Source organism: Vicugna pacos, chromosome 12, assembly GCF_048564905.1.
Source record: "Vicugna pacos chromosome 12, VicPac4, whole genome shotgun sequence".
Taxonomy (NCBI): Eukaryota; Metazoa; Chordata; class Mammalia; order Artiodactyla; family Camelidae; genus Vicugna; species Vicugna pacos.
The window spans coordinates 62845649-62859630 of record NC_132998.1 but is presented as its reverse complement, the minus strand read 5'-3'; the positions used below and the strand labels follow the sequence as shown (position 1 = coordinate 62859630).

Genomic DNA, 13982 nt, shown 5'->3' with positions numbered 1-13982 from the left:
CCGGGCCTGGCCAGGCACGTGGACTACTAGAGAGCAGGTCGGCACGTTTGGTGCCTTCTCCAGCTTGTCTCTCCTGAACACAGACTCCTTGTCCTCCCCCAGCCCAGAGCTCGGGCTGCCAGCTGCCCACTGCGTGCGTTGTGTTCATTGTCTGCTTCCTTTGCTGGCACAGGTTTGGAGAAGAGCACAGCGCGTTTTCCAGGAGCCTGAGTGCAGGGGTCTGACACGCCTGAGGTCCTGGCAGTTTCTAGCTCTGCGATCCTGGGCTCCTTCTTTAACCTCCCAAGAGTCAGTTTCTTCTGTGAAACGGGGTGGGGAGAATAAGAGTGCCAGGGAGAGTTTAGTGAGGTGATGTACCTGGCTCTGCCCAGCACTCACATGGCAGATGGTCCACAAATGATAGCCAAGGCCCTTGTCATCACTGCTGCTGTCTGGGTGCCCGAGGTACCACCACCAGGTTGCTTCTGCTCACAGAATAAAAAGGGAGTGCCTGAGGGGGGCCATGCTTGACCCCGAGGGATGCTGATGGCGAACTTGTACTTCACTGTGGCAGGTGGTGGGATTTTAAGCCCTGACCACTGTTGTTGCGGCCAGAGCTGCTTCTGTATCCCCTGCGAGACCAAGAAGCAGTCGGCGTGGGTATCTTTGGCATTTATCTGAGACCTTTTGCTGGGCTTTGGGCTCAGAGGGAGCTGAAAGTAAACAAAGTTATGGGAGAGTTTTGCTAGGAATAACATAGCACCTTGGCCTAATTTTGCAGGGATCTATAGGAGCACGAATTGGGCATTGGCTGTTGTAAAAGTGTGGCAGGAACATCAAAGCAATGATGCAGAATGATGCTGACAGCATCCTTCCACCTGGTGCGACTGGGGAGGTGGCTGTCAATCCTACTGGCTCTCCTGGCCTTTGCCCCCGAGGCTGACAGGTGGCCTTTGTCTTAATCAGGCTCGCTGACCTGGACCCCTGACCATTGGGGCCCCTTCTGTTTTCCTCCCATTGGAGCCAGACAGGACGTGAGACTGGGTGGGCCTCAGGCCCGGCAGAGGGCAGGGGGCAGGAGCTGGTGTGGAGCCCTGGATCCTTGGCAGTGGTGTGGCTGAAGTAAACAGTCTGAGGTTTTCTGCATGCGGCTCAGTCCCCCAGAGCCTGCTGGCTGAGGCACCCCCAACACACCCTGAGGAGGGGTGTGGGCTGCAAGTCAGGGGGCCTGGCCAGTCCTGGTCAGGCCGCTGAACTGCCCGTGAGGACTAGGGAGGGCCCTGGCACTGGCTGGCCCTCAGGTTCCCCGTGTTCAAGGCTGGACTAGGTCTGTCCTCCCAGCGCCCAAGTGTGAGGCCTCAGTCACTGTGGTGAAGTGGTTTCTGGAGAAAGAAACCAGCAACAGTTTGAGAGCTTGGGTTTCTAAGAAATAGGGCTGCAGCAGATCTTGAAACTTTGTCGGATCTGAATACACCCACCTTTGTGGGCCCTGCTCTGTGCCAGGCTCGGGCTTTCCATGCCCAGGGTCTCCGGCAGTCTGCGGCCGCCACCAGGCCCGGGGGATCAGGGAGGCCACGCTGCTTGCCCGCCGTCACGGAGCAGGTGCAGAGCTGGCGTGGAAACCCAGCTTTTCCTACCGGAGCCTGTGGCTTTTTCTCCTTGTGGGGAAAGAGCAGCATCGGGATTTATTTGTCATGAAGAAATACCATTTGTAGTGAACAGAAGAGTCAGTCTGGCGGGCTGCGAGGCTCCGAGTGCTGGGGCGAGGGTGGGGGTGGGTGTCTTCCCGGTTTCCGCCTACAGCTGAGACTGGTTGGCCAAGGAGCAGCTGTTCCTTTAAGTCGGAGTCTCCGTGGGGATTGCTGCAGCCCGGGGTGGGGGCCGAGGGAGGTGCCTGCCTGATGGATCTCCCCTCCAGGGCCCTTCCGGCTCTGGCCCAGACAGTCTGCCAGTGACGTTCCCTCTTATTAGGTCTTTCCTTTTCCACCGAAGCTGCTGATTCATCCATGGGCTGGAGTCCGCTTGGCTGTGGGGCCCTCAGGCCGCCGCTGGATGGAGGAACTGGGCCTCCTGGGAGGTGTCCTTGAGCCTCTTTGGATGCCCCACGGACAGGAAAAGGGGGGAGGCAGGGGCAGGGGTAGGGAAAAGGGGGCTCTGAACACCATAGAGCGTTGGCAGTTTCCTGACCTGCGCAGTGGTGTGGGGTGGGCAGGGGGCAGGGGCCAGGTTGACCCATCCCTCCTCACTCCTCTTGGCCTCCCTGTGCAGGGTGCTTCAGGGATGACCGCATCGTCTTCTGGACTTGGATGTTCTCCACCTACTTCATGGAGAAGTGGGCCCCACGGCAGGACGACATGCTTTTCTACGTGCGCCGGAAGCTGGCATACACGGGCAGCGAGGGCACCCTGGATGGGAGGAAGGTGAGTGCCGCTCGGCCTGGGCCAGGCCTCCCTGGGGGTCTGCTCCTGGTGCACGAGGGGGCTTCCCTGCAGGGGAAGTGGTGGTCACTTAGCCCCTGCCGGGTGCCGGGAACTGTGTGGGGATGGTCACATGTGCTGCCTGATGGTGGGGTGGGCTGGGCATGTATGTATGTACAGCATTATTAGTCTTCACTGGTTATTATCACTATTGTGCCTTGGAGGAAACTCGTCCCTAGGCTGGGTGGTTTGGCCAGCGTCTCAGGATTGGTAAATGAATGGGAGAGCAAAGATTTGACCCCAGAGTCCGGAGTCCTCCCTGGCCATGGGCAGGTGACCCAGCCCTGTGGATGCAGACGCCTGCCAGTCCGAGCCCTCACCACGGACCAGGCTCAGTGCTGCGCTCTCTGCTGCTTGGTCTCCTTGTGTCTGCCCAGCCGCTTGGCAGGGCGGGTGTTACCAGTTCCCTCTTCACAGAAGAGGAAAGTGAGGGCTCCCAGGCGGACTGACTTACCTCAGGTGTTCATCCGCTAAGTTTAAGCATGCAGAGGAGTTAACAAAACAAACTTCGCATGTTTTCCAGAAGCTTTAGTGGTCTGTAAAACGTTTAAGGATCCTGCATGCCAGACACAGACACACGTTGTGGGGGCGGGTCTGGAACTTGCAGCGTGCCTGGTGACCCCCGGGCCGTGTCAGCGGGGCTCTCACCTTCCCTGCCTGTGCTTTCAGCCCGAAGTGTGCAGGACAGGTTTCCTGCACACGGACGGCAAAGGAGACATGGCGGCTTGTGTGCCGGCGGCCATGTGGCTGGTCTGGCTGGGCTGCGTGACAGGCAGGAAGAGTCAGAGTGGGCTTGGGTCCTCTGGTGTCCATCTGGTGTCCATCTGGTGTCTGAAACAGCTGCTCTGTGTGACCGTGTTGTCACCAGGGCCAGTGGGCACTGGGACCCAGACGTACATCGCATAGAGCTAACACAGCATGGTAACTATAGTGACCAGAAGGCAGGGGAGGGGTCAGCAGAGGCCACTTGGGTGAAGTGAGTCTGAAAGGAGGGGGAAAGGTGCTCCCTGGCAGAGGGGACGCTGGCCAAGCTGGGCCTGAGGGTGTAGGAGTCCGTGGAGACAGGGGCTGCTGGTGGTTCTGTGCAGCTGAGGGTGGAAAGCTGAGGATCCCGGGAAATGAGGCGGGTGGGGAGCAGCTCACGTGGGCACTGAAGGTGGTACCCAGGGATTTGAGTTTTATCCCCAGAACCCTGGGAAACCACTGAGCCTGATAAACTGAGGAAGACAGCATGGTCAGAGTTCCATTTAGCAAGATCTTGGGTGTGGGTGAGGAAGGACTGGAGGGATCAGAGCAGGAGCAGAAGCTGCTCAGAGGCAGCAGTGGGGGGGCCAGCGGGGGGCAGGGAACGGGGCCAGGAAGGGTGGCTGAGGAAGTGGGCCTCCCCAGCAGGGCTTTGGATGACTGAATGTGGGCAGAGGGGGCTCGGTGGAGCAGCTCCTCTGAGGCTCTCAGCTGTACCTTAGACTTCAGTGCCAGGAGAGGCCCTGGCTCTAGCCAGGGAGGGTTTTCTTACCCAGACTGTGCTTTGAGTTCTCCAGCGGGGCAGGAAAGAGAAAGGAGAAGTCAGTGATGCGTGTTCCCAGGGCAGCCAGGTGGGAGCAGAGAAGAACCAGCAGATGGTGGCTCTTTCTTTTGGGGAGAGATGCCCCAGGACTCAGGGCTGAGGAGTTTGGAGCAGAACGGCCTGGGGCCATGTGCGAACTCTTCTGAAGACTGGGGAGGTGTTGAGGTCCGTGAGGGGCGCCTGAGTCCAGGGGAGCATGTGGCATTCTAGCTGTTCATGTGCTAGAATGTTCCAGTGAACACTTGCACTGAGCCCTGGGAGCACAGAATGCCTCAGACTGGCCCAGCCTGTCCGGCAGCCAGCCAGGGGTACGTGGAACAGTTGGTGCCATGATGCTGGGAAGAATGAAGGGTGACTGGAGACCCACAAAGAGGAGGAGGTGACATCTGGCCGGAATGTCGTAGGACAGGGAGGGGGACAGCAGTGGCCAAGGACGTGAGTGTGGAGGGACCTGCACATGCAGAGCGGCAGGGATGTGACGGGGCCCTGCCCTGCTGCGCCAAGTGCTGTCAGCCCATAGTGTTTGGAAAGCAGCAGGTGGGCGGCGATGTGGGGAGACCCTACAGGCTTGGAGGTGCGAGGTGTACAGGGAGGGGGAGTGGGGAGACCACACAGCTGTTCCCAGGCAATCTCTCTGCCCCCGCTGCTCAGAAGAACAGAAAGAAAGGGGAGCCCTTGGCAGGCGTGCCGTGGGCCTACACGCAGCGCCTGCGCGTTGCCGGTTCTCTGCGGCAAGCCTGGGCTGCTTCCCGCCCCCTCCCCATCCTGCAGCCCAGCTGGTACCCGGTTGCCATAGCGACCCAAGGGCTTCCTGCGTTAGACCAGCGGTGGAGGGTGGATGGGTGGACAGGCGGCCTGTAGGCAAGGTGAGGAGCAGCAGTGTGGGTGGGACAGAGGCTGGGAACCCCCAGCCTGCTGCAGGGCCCTCGGGACGACTCTGATACTCAGTTCTTGATTAACTCTGGGTCGCATGGCTAGAGAACCAGGAGTAAATTGGAGCCCACTTCTGCATTAACACCTGGCTGGTGGAATGGTCAGGGAAAGGATGCCCCGGTGGGGCTGGCACTCACTCTGCCCTGGGCCTTGCAGCTGGCAGAGGCCGAGCCCGAGGTGGAGGTGGAGGTGTACCGGCGGGACTCCAAGAAGCTGCCAGGTCTCGGAGACCCTGACATCGACTGGGAGGAGAGCGTCTGCCTCAATCTCATCCTGCAGAAGGTATGGGGTGTAATGGGGGCTGGGCTCCGGGAGGAGGGTGTGGGAAGGCCCCAGGGACACAGACCCCTCCACATACACCATCCTGTGCTCTCTTCCAGCTGGACTACATGGTGACATGCGCTGTGTGCACGCGTGCGGACGGCGGGGACATCCACATCCATAAGAAGAAATCCCAGGTGAGCCGCGGAGCCAGGGCCCCAGGTCTCCTGACAGCCGGCTCAGCCTAGGGATGCCAGCCCTCTGGCTGCCCGCTAATTTATTTTGGGAGATAAGTCCTCCTGCCCACTTCCCTGCCCCAAGGTGAGAGTCTGACTCCAGAAAGCCATTTAGCTTCCTGGGTCCTGTGTCCCATGCAAAGGGCCCTGGACCAGGTCACCTGAACAGCCCCTTCCCGGGCGGTCCCTGGGGCTAGGCCCTGACTCAGCAGTGTGACTCCTGCGACCACACCTTGGACAACACACTCCACCCAATCGAGTGGCTCCAGGCCTGGGTGCAGGGGGTGCCCCACTCAGTTCTTAAATCTACATCTTCTTTCTTCCAGCAAGTGTTTGCATCCCCGAGTAAACATCCCATGGACAGCAAAGGGGAGGAATCCAAGATGAGCTACCCCAACATCTTCTTCATGATCGACAGCTTCGAGGAGGTGGGCTCTGTCTCCCTGTAGCTCCCCCTCCTCGGGGAACGTGAGAAGCTTCTCCCTCAGGCCTCACACCCTTCCAGAAAGGTGATGGGCTCAGTGCTGGGCTCCCGCTCTCCCTGCTGTTTGCCTCGGGGCAAGTGAGGTCACCTGACTGCGAGCCTCAGTTTTCTCATCTGTGAAATGAGCGTCAGGGTTGAAAGATCAGATGAGCTTGTGAAGGGAGAATGCATCGTAAACTCCTACAGAGCACGCTGCCCGGGCAGGGCGAGTCATCGTTGTCGCCCTTAAACTCTGCACAAGGCCCCCACACCTTGGGGTCCTAGGATGTCCAAGGTGGGCGGGGCTCCAGAAGTTATCTGGGCCAAGCCTCTGGGTTTTTTTTTTTAATGAGGGGATGGTAATTAGATTTTGTGTGTGTTTGTTTATATTTGGAGGAGGTACTGGGGATTGAACCCGGGACCTCTGCATGCTTAGCACGTGCTCTGCCACTGAGCTGTAGCCTCCCGCCAACAAGCTTCTGTTTTAAGTGTGGGAAAACTGCAGCCCGAAACCGAAGGTGCCTGGTCCGGGGGGCTCAGGGGCTGCTCCCCATGCTGCAGGCTCCCGCGCGGCCGCCCCCCCTCTGCCCAGACCCCTGGCGGCGGAGCGGGCACCCAGCAGAGGGGTCGGCCCAGGGAGTGAGGGCTCATGGAGAAGCAGGCGGGGCTTCAGGTCTCTTCTTGGTTTGGTTGGTGTCTTGAAGCGCCAGACTCACACAGCTCCTCAGCGGCAGAGCTGAGAGTTGACCCTGAGTCTGTGTGACCCTGAGGCTTGGTCTGCACAGCAGCCCTGGAACAATGACTCAAGTCGCGGCGGGACGTCGAGCCCCCCACAGGCCCCCCGGGCTGGCGGTCTGTCTGGCCCCCGGGCCGGTGGCTGCACCCGCGCAGCGAGGCTCGGGGAGGGGTGCGGCGGGTGGGCTGAGCGCCCGCAGCTGGACGGAGGAGGTCCTGGATGGCGGGCCAGATAGTCCCTGAAAACTGTTTTAACTCCCTGGCGTGAGGAAGAATGATGTGGGTCACTGTTATAGACCCCTACCCCCCTCCAGACGCGCCCCCTGCCCTGTGGGTAGGCTGTTCCCATTCCTGTGCTGGTCTCAGTGGAGCGGAGGAAGGGAGGTGGCCTTGGGCAAATATCTGGACATCTGTGGCTCGGTGTTCACCTGCAGAACGGGAGCTTCTGAGCAGTCCTCCCCAACAGCCCTGGGCTAGTAAGAGGGGTGGGGGCTGGGAGCCGGGGTGTGGCTTGGGTGGTGGGCAGCTGACAGGTGATGTCCCCGTCTCCTTGCTCCCACCCAGGTGTTCAGCGACATGACCGTAGGGGAGGGAGAGATGGTGTGTGTGGAGCTGGTGGCCAGTGACAAAACCAACACGTTCCAAGGGGTCATCTTTCAAGGCTCCATCCGCTATGAGGCTCTCAAGAAGGTGTATGACAACCGCGTGAGTGTGGGGCGGTCCGGGAGCACCCGCAGCCCCCGCAGCCCCCCTCAGGCCCCGCCCCTCCTCAGAGCGCCTGCAGGCCCTGGGCCCCTCGAGGCGGCTGAGAGCCTGCACTTCGCCGTGTTCTTCGCAGCGGCCTTGGCCCACTCCCCCCGCCCAGTGAGCACACTCCTGAGACTGGCCCCTGAGTGACTGAACTGAAGGGAGAGGAGGCCGGTGGATGGGACCCTGTCCCGCAGCTGAGCCCTGTCCTGAGGATGTCCTCCCTCTGGGACCTGGGGAGGAAGGGGGCAGCGGTCCCGCTGGGCTGGGGCCCTGTCCCCAGCGTGGTGCTGGGCCTGCCGTGGGGCGGGGTCACTGGGCTGAGAGGAGTGGCAGCCAGAAGTCTCCAGCGTCCCAGCGCCGCCCTTCCTGGTGGGTGAGCCGGGGTCAGCCGGGGCTCCCTCTCCCCTGGAGGCAGGGGAGAGTCATCCCTGCTGCAAAGGTCCCCAGGGGAGGGTGTCCCTACCTGCCTGACTCAGACCATGTCCCCCTGCCCGCAGGTGAGTGTGGCCGCCCGCATGGCACAGAAGATGTCGTTTGGCTTCTACAAGTACAGCAACATGGAGTTTGTGCGCATGAAGGGGCCGCAGGGCAAGGGCCATGCTGAGATGGCGGTCAGCCGTGTGTCCACTGGTGACACATCCCCCTGCGGAACCGAAGAGGACTCCAGCCCGGCTTCGCCAATGCACGAGCGGGTAAGGGCTGTGGCTCGGGGAGGGGCTTCTGTTCCTCAGACCTGCTCCCCACCATCTCCCAGATCCTCACAGCCCCGGGGAGGTAGGTGTCATCCTCCTCACCCCTCTGGTGTGGAGGCCAAGGTTCAGAAAGAGCAGGTGATTTGCCCAAGGTCACACAGCAGGTTAGTGCCTGGGCCCTAGGCTGCCACTGCAGGTGGGCTCCATCTCCAGAGTCCTGGCGCCTGCCTCGGTGGACCTGCTGGGTGAGTGTGGGCACGTGGCGGGTGTGGGCCTCCCTAGAGAGAGAGGTGGGATGACGATGAGCTGGCAGCCCTCCGTGAGGGTCAGCCAGAGCGCAGAGGCCCTGGCGCTGCCCAGCCCTCTCTCTGTTTGGGCCGCTTGTTACAGGTCTCGTGCACCTGAGCTGCTGGGAGGCCGCCAGTGGCCCTTGGGTAGCTGTGAGCTTTCCCGTCTGCAGACCTGGGAACCCAGGCTTGCTGGGTTTAATTGTGCTGTCTCAGGTCACACGGCTCCCGTGTGACAGCACTGAGCCTTTGAGCCTTGCTCTTTCTAGGCCGCCATCCTTCCCCAGGGGTGGGACACTGAGACCGTTGGCAGCTTTACTCCCAGAGCCGCCGGGGTGGCCCAGGGCTCAGGCAGGACAAAGTCTTCAGCCCGCTGGCTGCTTTTGGCCCAGTTGGTCCTTCCCAAGGAGGCTGCTCCGAGCTGTGGGTCTGGACGAGGACTGGTCTGTCAGGGCACCGCGGGCAGGGAGGCAGCCTCGCCCTGCTCGTTGCCAGGAGAGGGGCTTGCGGGTGGGCTGGGATCCAGGCGCTGCTGCTGGCGTGAACTGGGACAGGCCCCTTCTCCTCTCTGAGCCTCTGTTTGCTCATCCAGAAATGGGGTGAAAACGCCTGCTGCCTGAGATGGGGGGTGCTCAGAGGAGCTTCACAGGGCGGGCCCTCAAGAGCTGGAGGGAAAATGGCTCCTGGGAGTTTGTGCCGGCTCCGCCCGAGGCGAGGGAGTGGAGCTGCTGTACTTTTAATTCTGTGGAGCATGTTAACCGCGCACATCTGCGGGGAGTCCGAGGACGGTTTTCTTTCTACGTTTTTTTTTTAAATCTTTTTATGATTTGAATTTTCTGCAATGAATGTATTTTATAAGCAGAGCAGAAACAGTAAGTGCTGTTTTTTGTGATGATGGGTGAGAATTCCAGGTAGGGCCTCTCTTGTCTTTGGAACAAAGATTGTTTATATGTCTGAGATAAGGAGCCTAATTCTTCTCCCTGGTCCTAAATTGCCCACTGAGACCCTAACAAACGTGTATGTGAAAGTCCCTGTGAAGCTGTGGCCTGGGCTTGGGCTGGACAAACCTGGGAGCCAGTTCCAGCCACATGTCTGCCGAGTGATCACACATGGGTTACTAGACCTGCCTGAGCCTTGATTTTTCCCATCCATCAAATAGGGGTGATGATCTTTCTCTCTTGGGGGGCTGCGGGGGTGCAGGAGATGGTGCCTGTGAAAGCCCCGGCCCATAGTCGCAGGGAGGCCTGGGCTCAAGGGGAGGGACTCGCCAGGGTCACGCAGCTGTCAGTGGCAGGCCCTGACCTCCCAGGGCTGCTCAGGCCCCCACCCCCTCTGTGCTCACCATCACGTGTCCCCCTTTTCCAGAGGGGTCGTTTGTAACCAGCACATGACAAATGCAGACTCTGTGTGTATTGTGGTTTCTGGTGTTTGTTTTTTATCTTTTAAAAACCTTCCCTGGCTTATGGGAGGACCATCTGGAGCCCAGCGGCCGCCGGGACTTTGGTGGATGTCGGAGCCATGACGAGGAGGCTGATGGGACTCCCGAAGTCTCAGTCCCAGCTCACCTTGTTCCTCAGATTCTTGTTTGCATGGGGAGGAGGGAGGAGATGGGCCAAGTTCCCTCTGCCTGGAACGCCCTTCCCCCCCTTCTTCACCTAGCGAACTCCTACTCGTCCTTCAAGACCCAACTCGAGCAGCGTCTCCTCCGGGAAGCCTTTCCTGATTTCCCAGGCTGTTGATTCCTTTTGCCTCTGTGCTCCCCTGTATCCTGTGCTTCCTTTTTTCTGTCTCAGCAACCAACATTCAGTCTGTGGTTGTCACTTTCTTCAACCCCAGCAGACTGTGAGCTCCTTGAGGGCAGGGACCAATGTCATAAGCCTGTGCTTAGTGCTGCCCTGAGTGGGTGTGGAGAGTGGCTGGTGACTCACAGTCTGGTTGAAAGAGAGGAGAGGAGGAAATGGGAGCAAGGACCACATGGCCAGTGAACGTCTATGAAAGGAAGCTGGGGGAGAGGGGGTGGGGACATATTGGCCAAGAGAAGAAATTAGAGTGAAGAGCATGGCCTCAGGGGCAGAAGACCTGGGTTGCAACCCTGGGATGGCCACCATCCTGCTGAATGACTTGGGCATGTCAAGGTCACTGTCCCGCCTTGGTTTCTTCTTTGTCAGATGGGGCTGGTGCTTGTTCCTGTGTTGTGGGTGGTCAGGAAGGTTCAGTGGATTCAGTGGCAGGGCAGGTGCTTGAGCCACGTCAGCATCTGGGCTGGCTTTGTGTTCGAATGAGCCCCTGACCAGCGTGTGAGGCCGGCAGGAGGGTGGCCGGGTTCCCCCGGGTCCCCCACCGGACCGCAGGGTGGCCGCCCTCAGCAGGGCGGGTCTCCTTGGTCTGAGGCAGGAGATGGGGGCGCGCTGGGACCCCGCTGGTGGGCCGCTCTGGTGACTCACTCCTTGTTCCCAGGTGACCTCCTTCAGCACACCCCCGACCCCCGAGCGGAACAACCGGCCTGCCTTCTTTTCCCCGTCGCTCAAGAGGAAGGTGCCCCGGAACCGGATCGCGGAGATGAAGAAGTCTCACTCGGCCAACGACAGCGAGGAGTTCTTCCGGGAGGACGGCGGGGGAGGTGACCCTGCCCCCGGGCCCCGAGGCCCCTCTCCTCTTGGCTTGTTCACTCATTTTCATTTAGAGAGCGAACGGGTGCTGCCAGGCCCGGGGTTGGGGGAGCTGTGGACAGACAGACAGAAGCCCACCTAGAGGAGCTCTCGTCCCAGTGCTCTTGGCGCTCAGAGGCCGAGGCCCAGGCGGCAGCGTGCGCATCATTTCTGGGCTCAGAGACTTCCAGATGTTGCCGGTCTGACTGTTCACACTGCGGGTGCGAGAAACGCCTGCTGAGAGAGGAGCTCTCTGGTCCATCCGTGCATTTTGTCACCTCCCTCTGCTGGCTTTTCTCCTCCTCGGTGCCGTCTCTGACCAGCTCAGTGTCGCTCTGGAGCCTCCAGTGGGGTGTCCCTCAGGGCTCCCCTGCCCTTCTCATGACTCGCATGGCCTTCCCGAGCCCGGGCCTGTGCATCTGGTGGCCTCCTGAGTGTCTCTGCCCAGGGGTCACAGAAGCCCTGTTCTCACCGACTCGCATTCTGCTGCATCTCCCAGCCAACCTGCGCCTTCCCGCTGCTCCCTCCGTGCAACACGGGCCCACTGTCAGCTGTGCAGCAGGAGGGCTGGGGTCATGTTCATTGTAAGAACGGCGGGAAGCCACTGGCGGAGCTGGGCCACGGCACTGAAAGGTCCCGACTGCCAGGACCCAGAGGCAGAGGCAGAGGGCCTGCTGGACAAGACCCGGGCCAGGGCCAGGAGATGACAGCACTGGCCTTGACCTGCTCTTGAGTGAGCTTGGGCAAATGCCTTCCTCAGCTCGGCTGGCTTCCAGATCAGTAGGGGGGTGTTGATAACCCCAGTCTGCTACCCTGGTGACCCATAAGACTGGGTGATGGTGATGGGTCATCCCAGCCTCACCCTGTGCCCTGCAGGCTGGCAGTGCTTTGTCCCAGTGACAGACAAGGCTAGAGGGAAGTGGAGAAGTGACACCATGTGGCAATGTGTGAGTCCCACGGAGAAGACTCTGCAGCACAGAGAGGGAAGGGTGTTAGGGAGAACTTGGAGGGGCAGAAATGGGCCCTGAGGAGTGGGATTGGGCTAGAGAGGCAGGAGGGGGGCCAGGTGTCAGGCCAGGGTGCTAAGGCGCCCAGCAGAGGGTGGAGCTGGGCCAGGGAGGAGTCACTTGGGGAGGAAGGTGTTCTCCTTGCTGCCTAGGCCTGACTGGCCTTCCCTCCTCCAGCTGATCTGCACAATGCCACCAACCTGCGGTCTCGGTCCCTGTCTGGCACTGGCCGCTCCCTGGTCGGGTCCTGGCTGAAGCTGAACAGAGCGGATGGAAATTTCCTTCTCTATGCACACTTAACCTACGTCACTTTGCCGCTGCATCGGATTTTAACAGGTAGTTTGAACTTTGGGTGGGACCTCAGGAAACTACAGCCCCTAAATATACCCCTTTGGGTGGCACTCGGGCGCCCACCCCATCCCCTCGGGACTGGCTGCTGGCCCTCGCGGTGCTGGGCGCTGGCTCCAGAGTCAGGCCAGCCCACGTGTGAGCCCCGTTCCACGTGGCCTCACCAGGCTGTGCAGCTGCTCCGAGCCCTTCGCCCTCTGTGATCCAGGTGCTGTCAGCACTGTGCTTCCCGCGGGATGGGAGAGGAAATGCGCGTGGACTGCTGGGCGTGGGCCCCCTTCGTCAGTGGAGCCCTCAGGGTGTTAACCTCCTCGTCTCCCCTGCCCCCCACCGCCCTAGACATCCTGGAAGTGCGGCAGAAGCCCGTCCTGATGACCTAGCCGTGTGCGGAGCCCCCGCGGGGCCCCCAGCCCTGCCTGGGCCTGGGCCTGCTGCCAAGTGCCTACCTGCCCACCGCCACTGGGGTCTTCTGGGACCACCCAGCGCCAGAGCCGGAGCCAGGCAGGGCCACTGACTCCCGGGGCCAGGGCCGACTCCATGAACACCAGCCCAAACTGAAGTGCCTCTTCCTCCTCCCCTGCTGGCTCTGCTCCTGCGCCCGCCCCCCATCACCCGCCAGCCCATCTCTGGAGAACCGTCCGCACCCAAAGAGGACCAGAGATGCCGAGAGGCCGTAAGAGAGAGCAGAGGAGCAGCCAGCATCCAGAGAGAGTCCAGACCAGCGGACCCGAAGCTCACATCCCAACAGACAGCCAGCAGCGACCACCCAGCCAGGAGCATTCAGTGCGTCAGACTGTCAGCGCCTAAGGAAACCCGGTTTAAGATTGTATAATGCTGTGCCGATGCCTTCAGTGTCCAAGTTAGTCCTGATCGTCTGTCCTCCCTCGTTTACTGCTTGGTCATCAGTGGGTTTCCACGGGGGTTGGGGAACACAGCTGTTTGATGGTTTTGCTCTGGGCTGGGAATACCTCACCCCACGCCTGGTTCCAGAAGGGCCTCGAGCTGGGCAGACAGGCCCCAATCCCGCCAGAATGGCCTTTGCTTCCAGCCAAAGAGCACCACCACCACACACACCTCCAACCTGGAGATAACTCGTCCGGGCCTCGGCTGGTGTGCCCCACAGCACTGGAAGCGGGTGGGAGGGCTTGGTAGCCAGAGGGGAAGGTGGAATCTCTGCCAAAGGGCGGATGGTGCGACGTGGGGTTGGCGTCCTCCCGGGAAGGGTCCAGGCAGAACCTCTGTCCCCTGGGGCTGGGGTGGGGGGGAGTCTCATCCTCCCTGGTTTCCTAGGCCTCATTCCTTTGACTGGGTGTGCTGGCCCCCTTCCTCAGACTGGTCACTGAGGCAGAGAGGAACTGGCTTCCACATGGCGGGTCTGGTCTGTTGGGGGGGGGGTGGCCGGCCGTCCAGTCCAGGTCTGGCCCAGCCCCATCCGGCTTGAAGGTTTCCAGTGATGACGGCGCACTATACTCCTCTCAGAACCATGGGTCTTTTCAGGAGCAGAGGCTCCGCTACCCCTCTGGGATAAGCTGTCAGCTGGGCCTCTGCTGCTCTAGTTTATGTCCTCAGGAATACTTGAAGGATTCCTGTTGCACGTTT

General features: G+C 60.7%; 1 protein-coding gene across 5 annotated transcripts in view; it reads left to right on the top strand.

Moving 5' to 3' along the window:
• KIAA0930 (KIAA0930 ortholog) overlaps positions 1-13226 on the top strand; it is a 33348-nt gene extending 20122 nt beyond the window's left edge. For 3 of the 5 annotated variants that reach the window (XM_072973682.1, XM_031673680.2, XM_072973680.1), the window contains 9 exons: positions 2248-2399; positions 5113-5238; positions 5337-5414; positions 5780-5881; positions 7216-7356; positions 7899-8093; positions 10838-11000; positions 12213-12371; positions 12723-13226. In XM_072973682.1, the coding sequence (XP_072829783.1) occupies positions 2286-2399; positions 5113-5238; positions 5337-5414; positions 5780-5881; positions 7216-7356; positions 7899-8093; positions 10838-11000; positions 12213-12371; positions 12723-12763 (1119 nt within the window). In that variant the 5' untranslated portion in view covers positions 2248-2285 and the 3' untranslated portion in view covers positions 12764-13226. Of the gene's footprint in view, positions 1-2016; positions 2117-2239; positions 2404-5112; positions 5239-5336; positions 5415-5779; positions 5882-7215; positions 7357-7898; positions 8094-10837; positions 11001-12212; positions 12372-12722 lie in introns of those variants that run through there. The other 2 variants (XM_072973681.1, XM_072973683.1) reach the window with 2 other exon arrangements.
• The last annotated feature ends 756 nt before the right edge of the window (positions 13227-13982 follow it).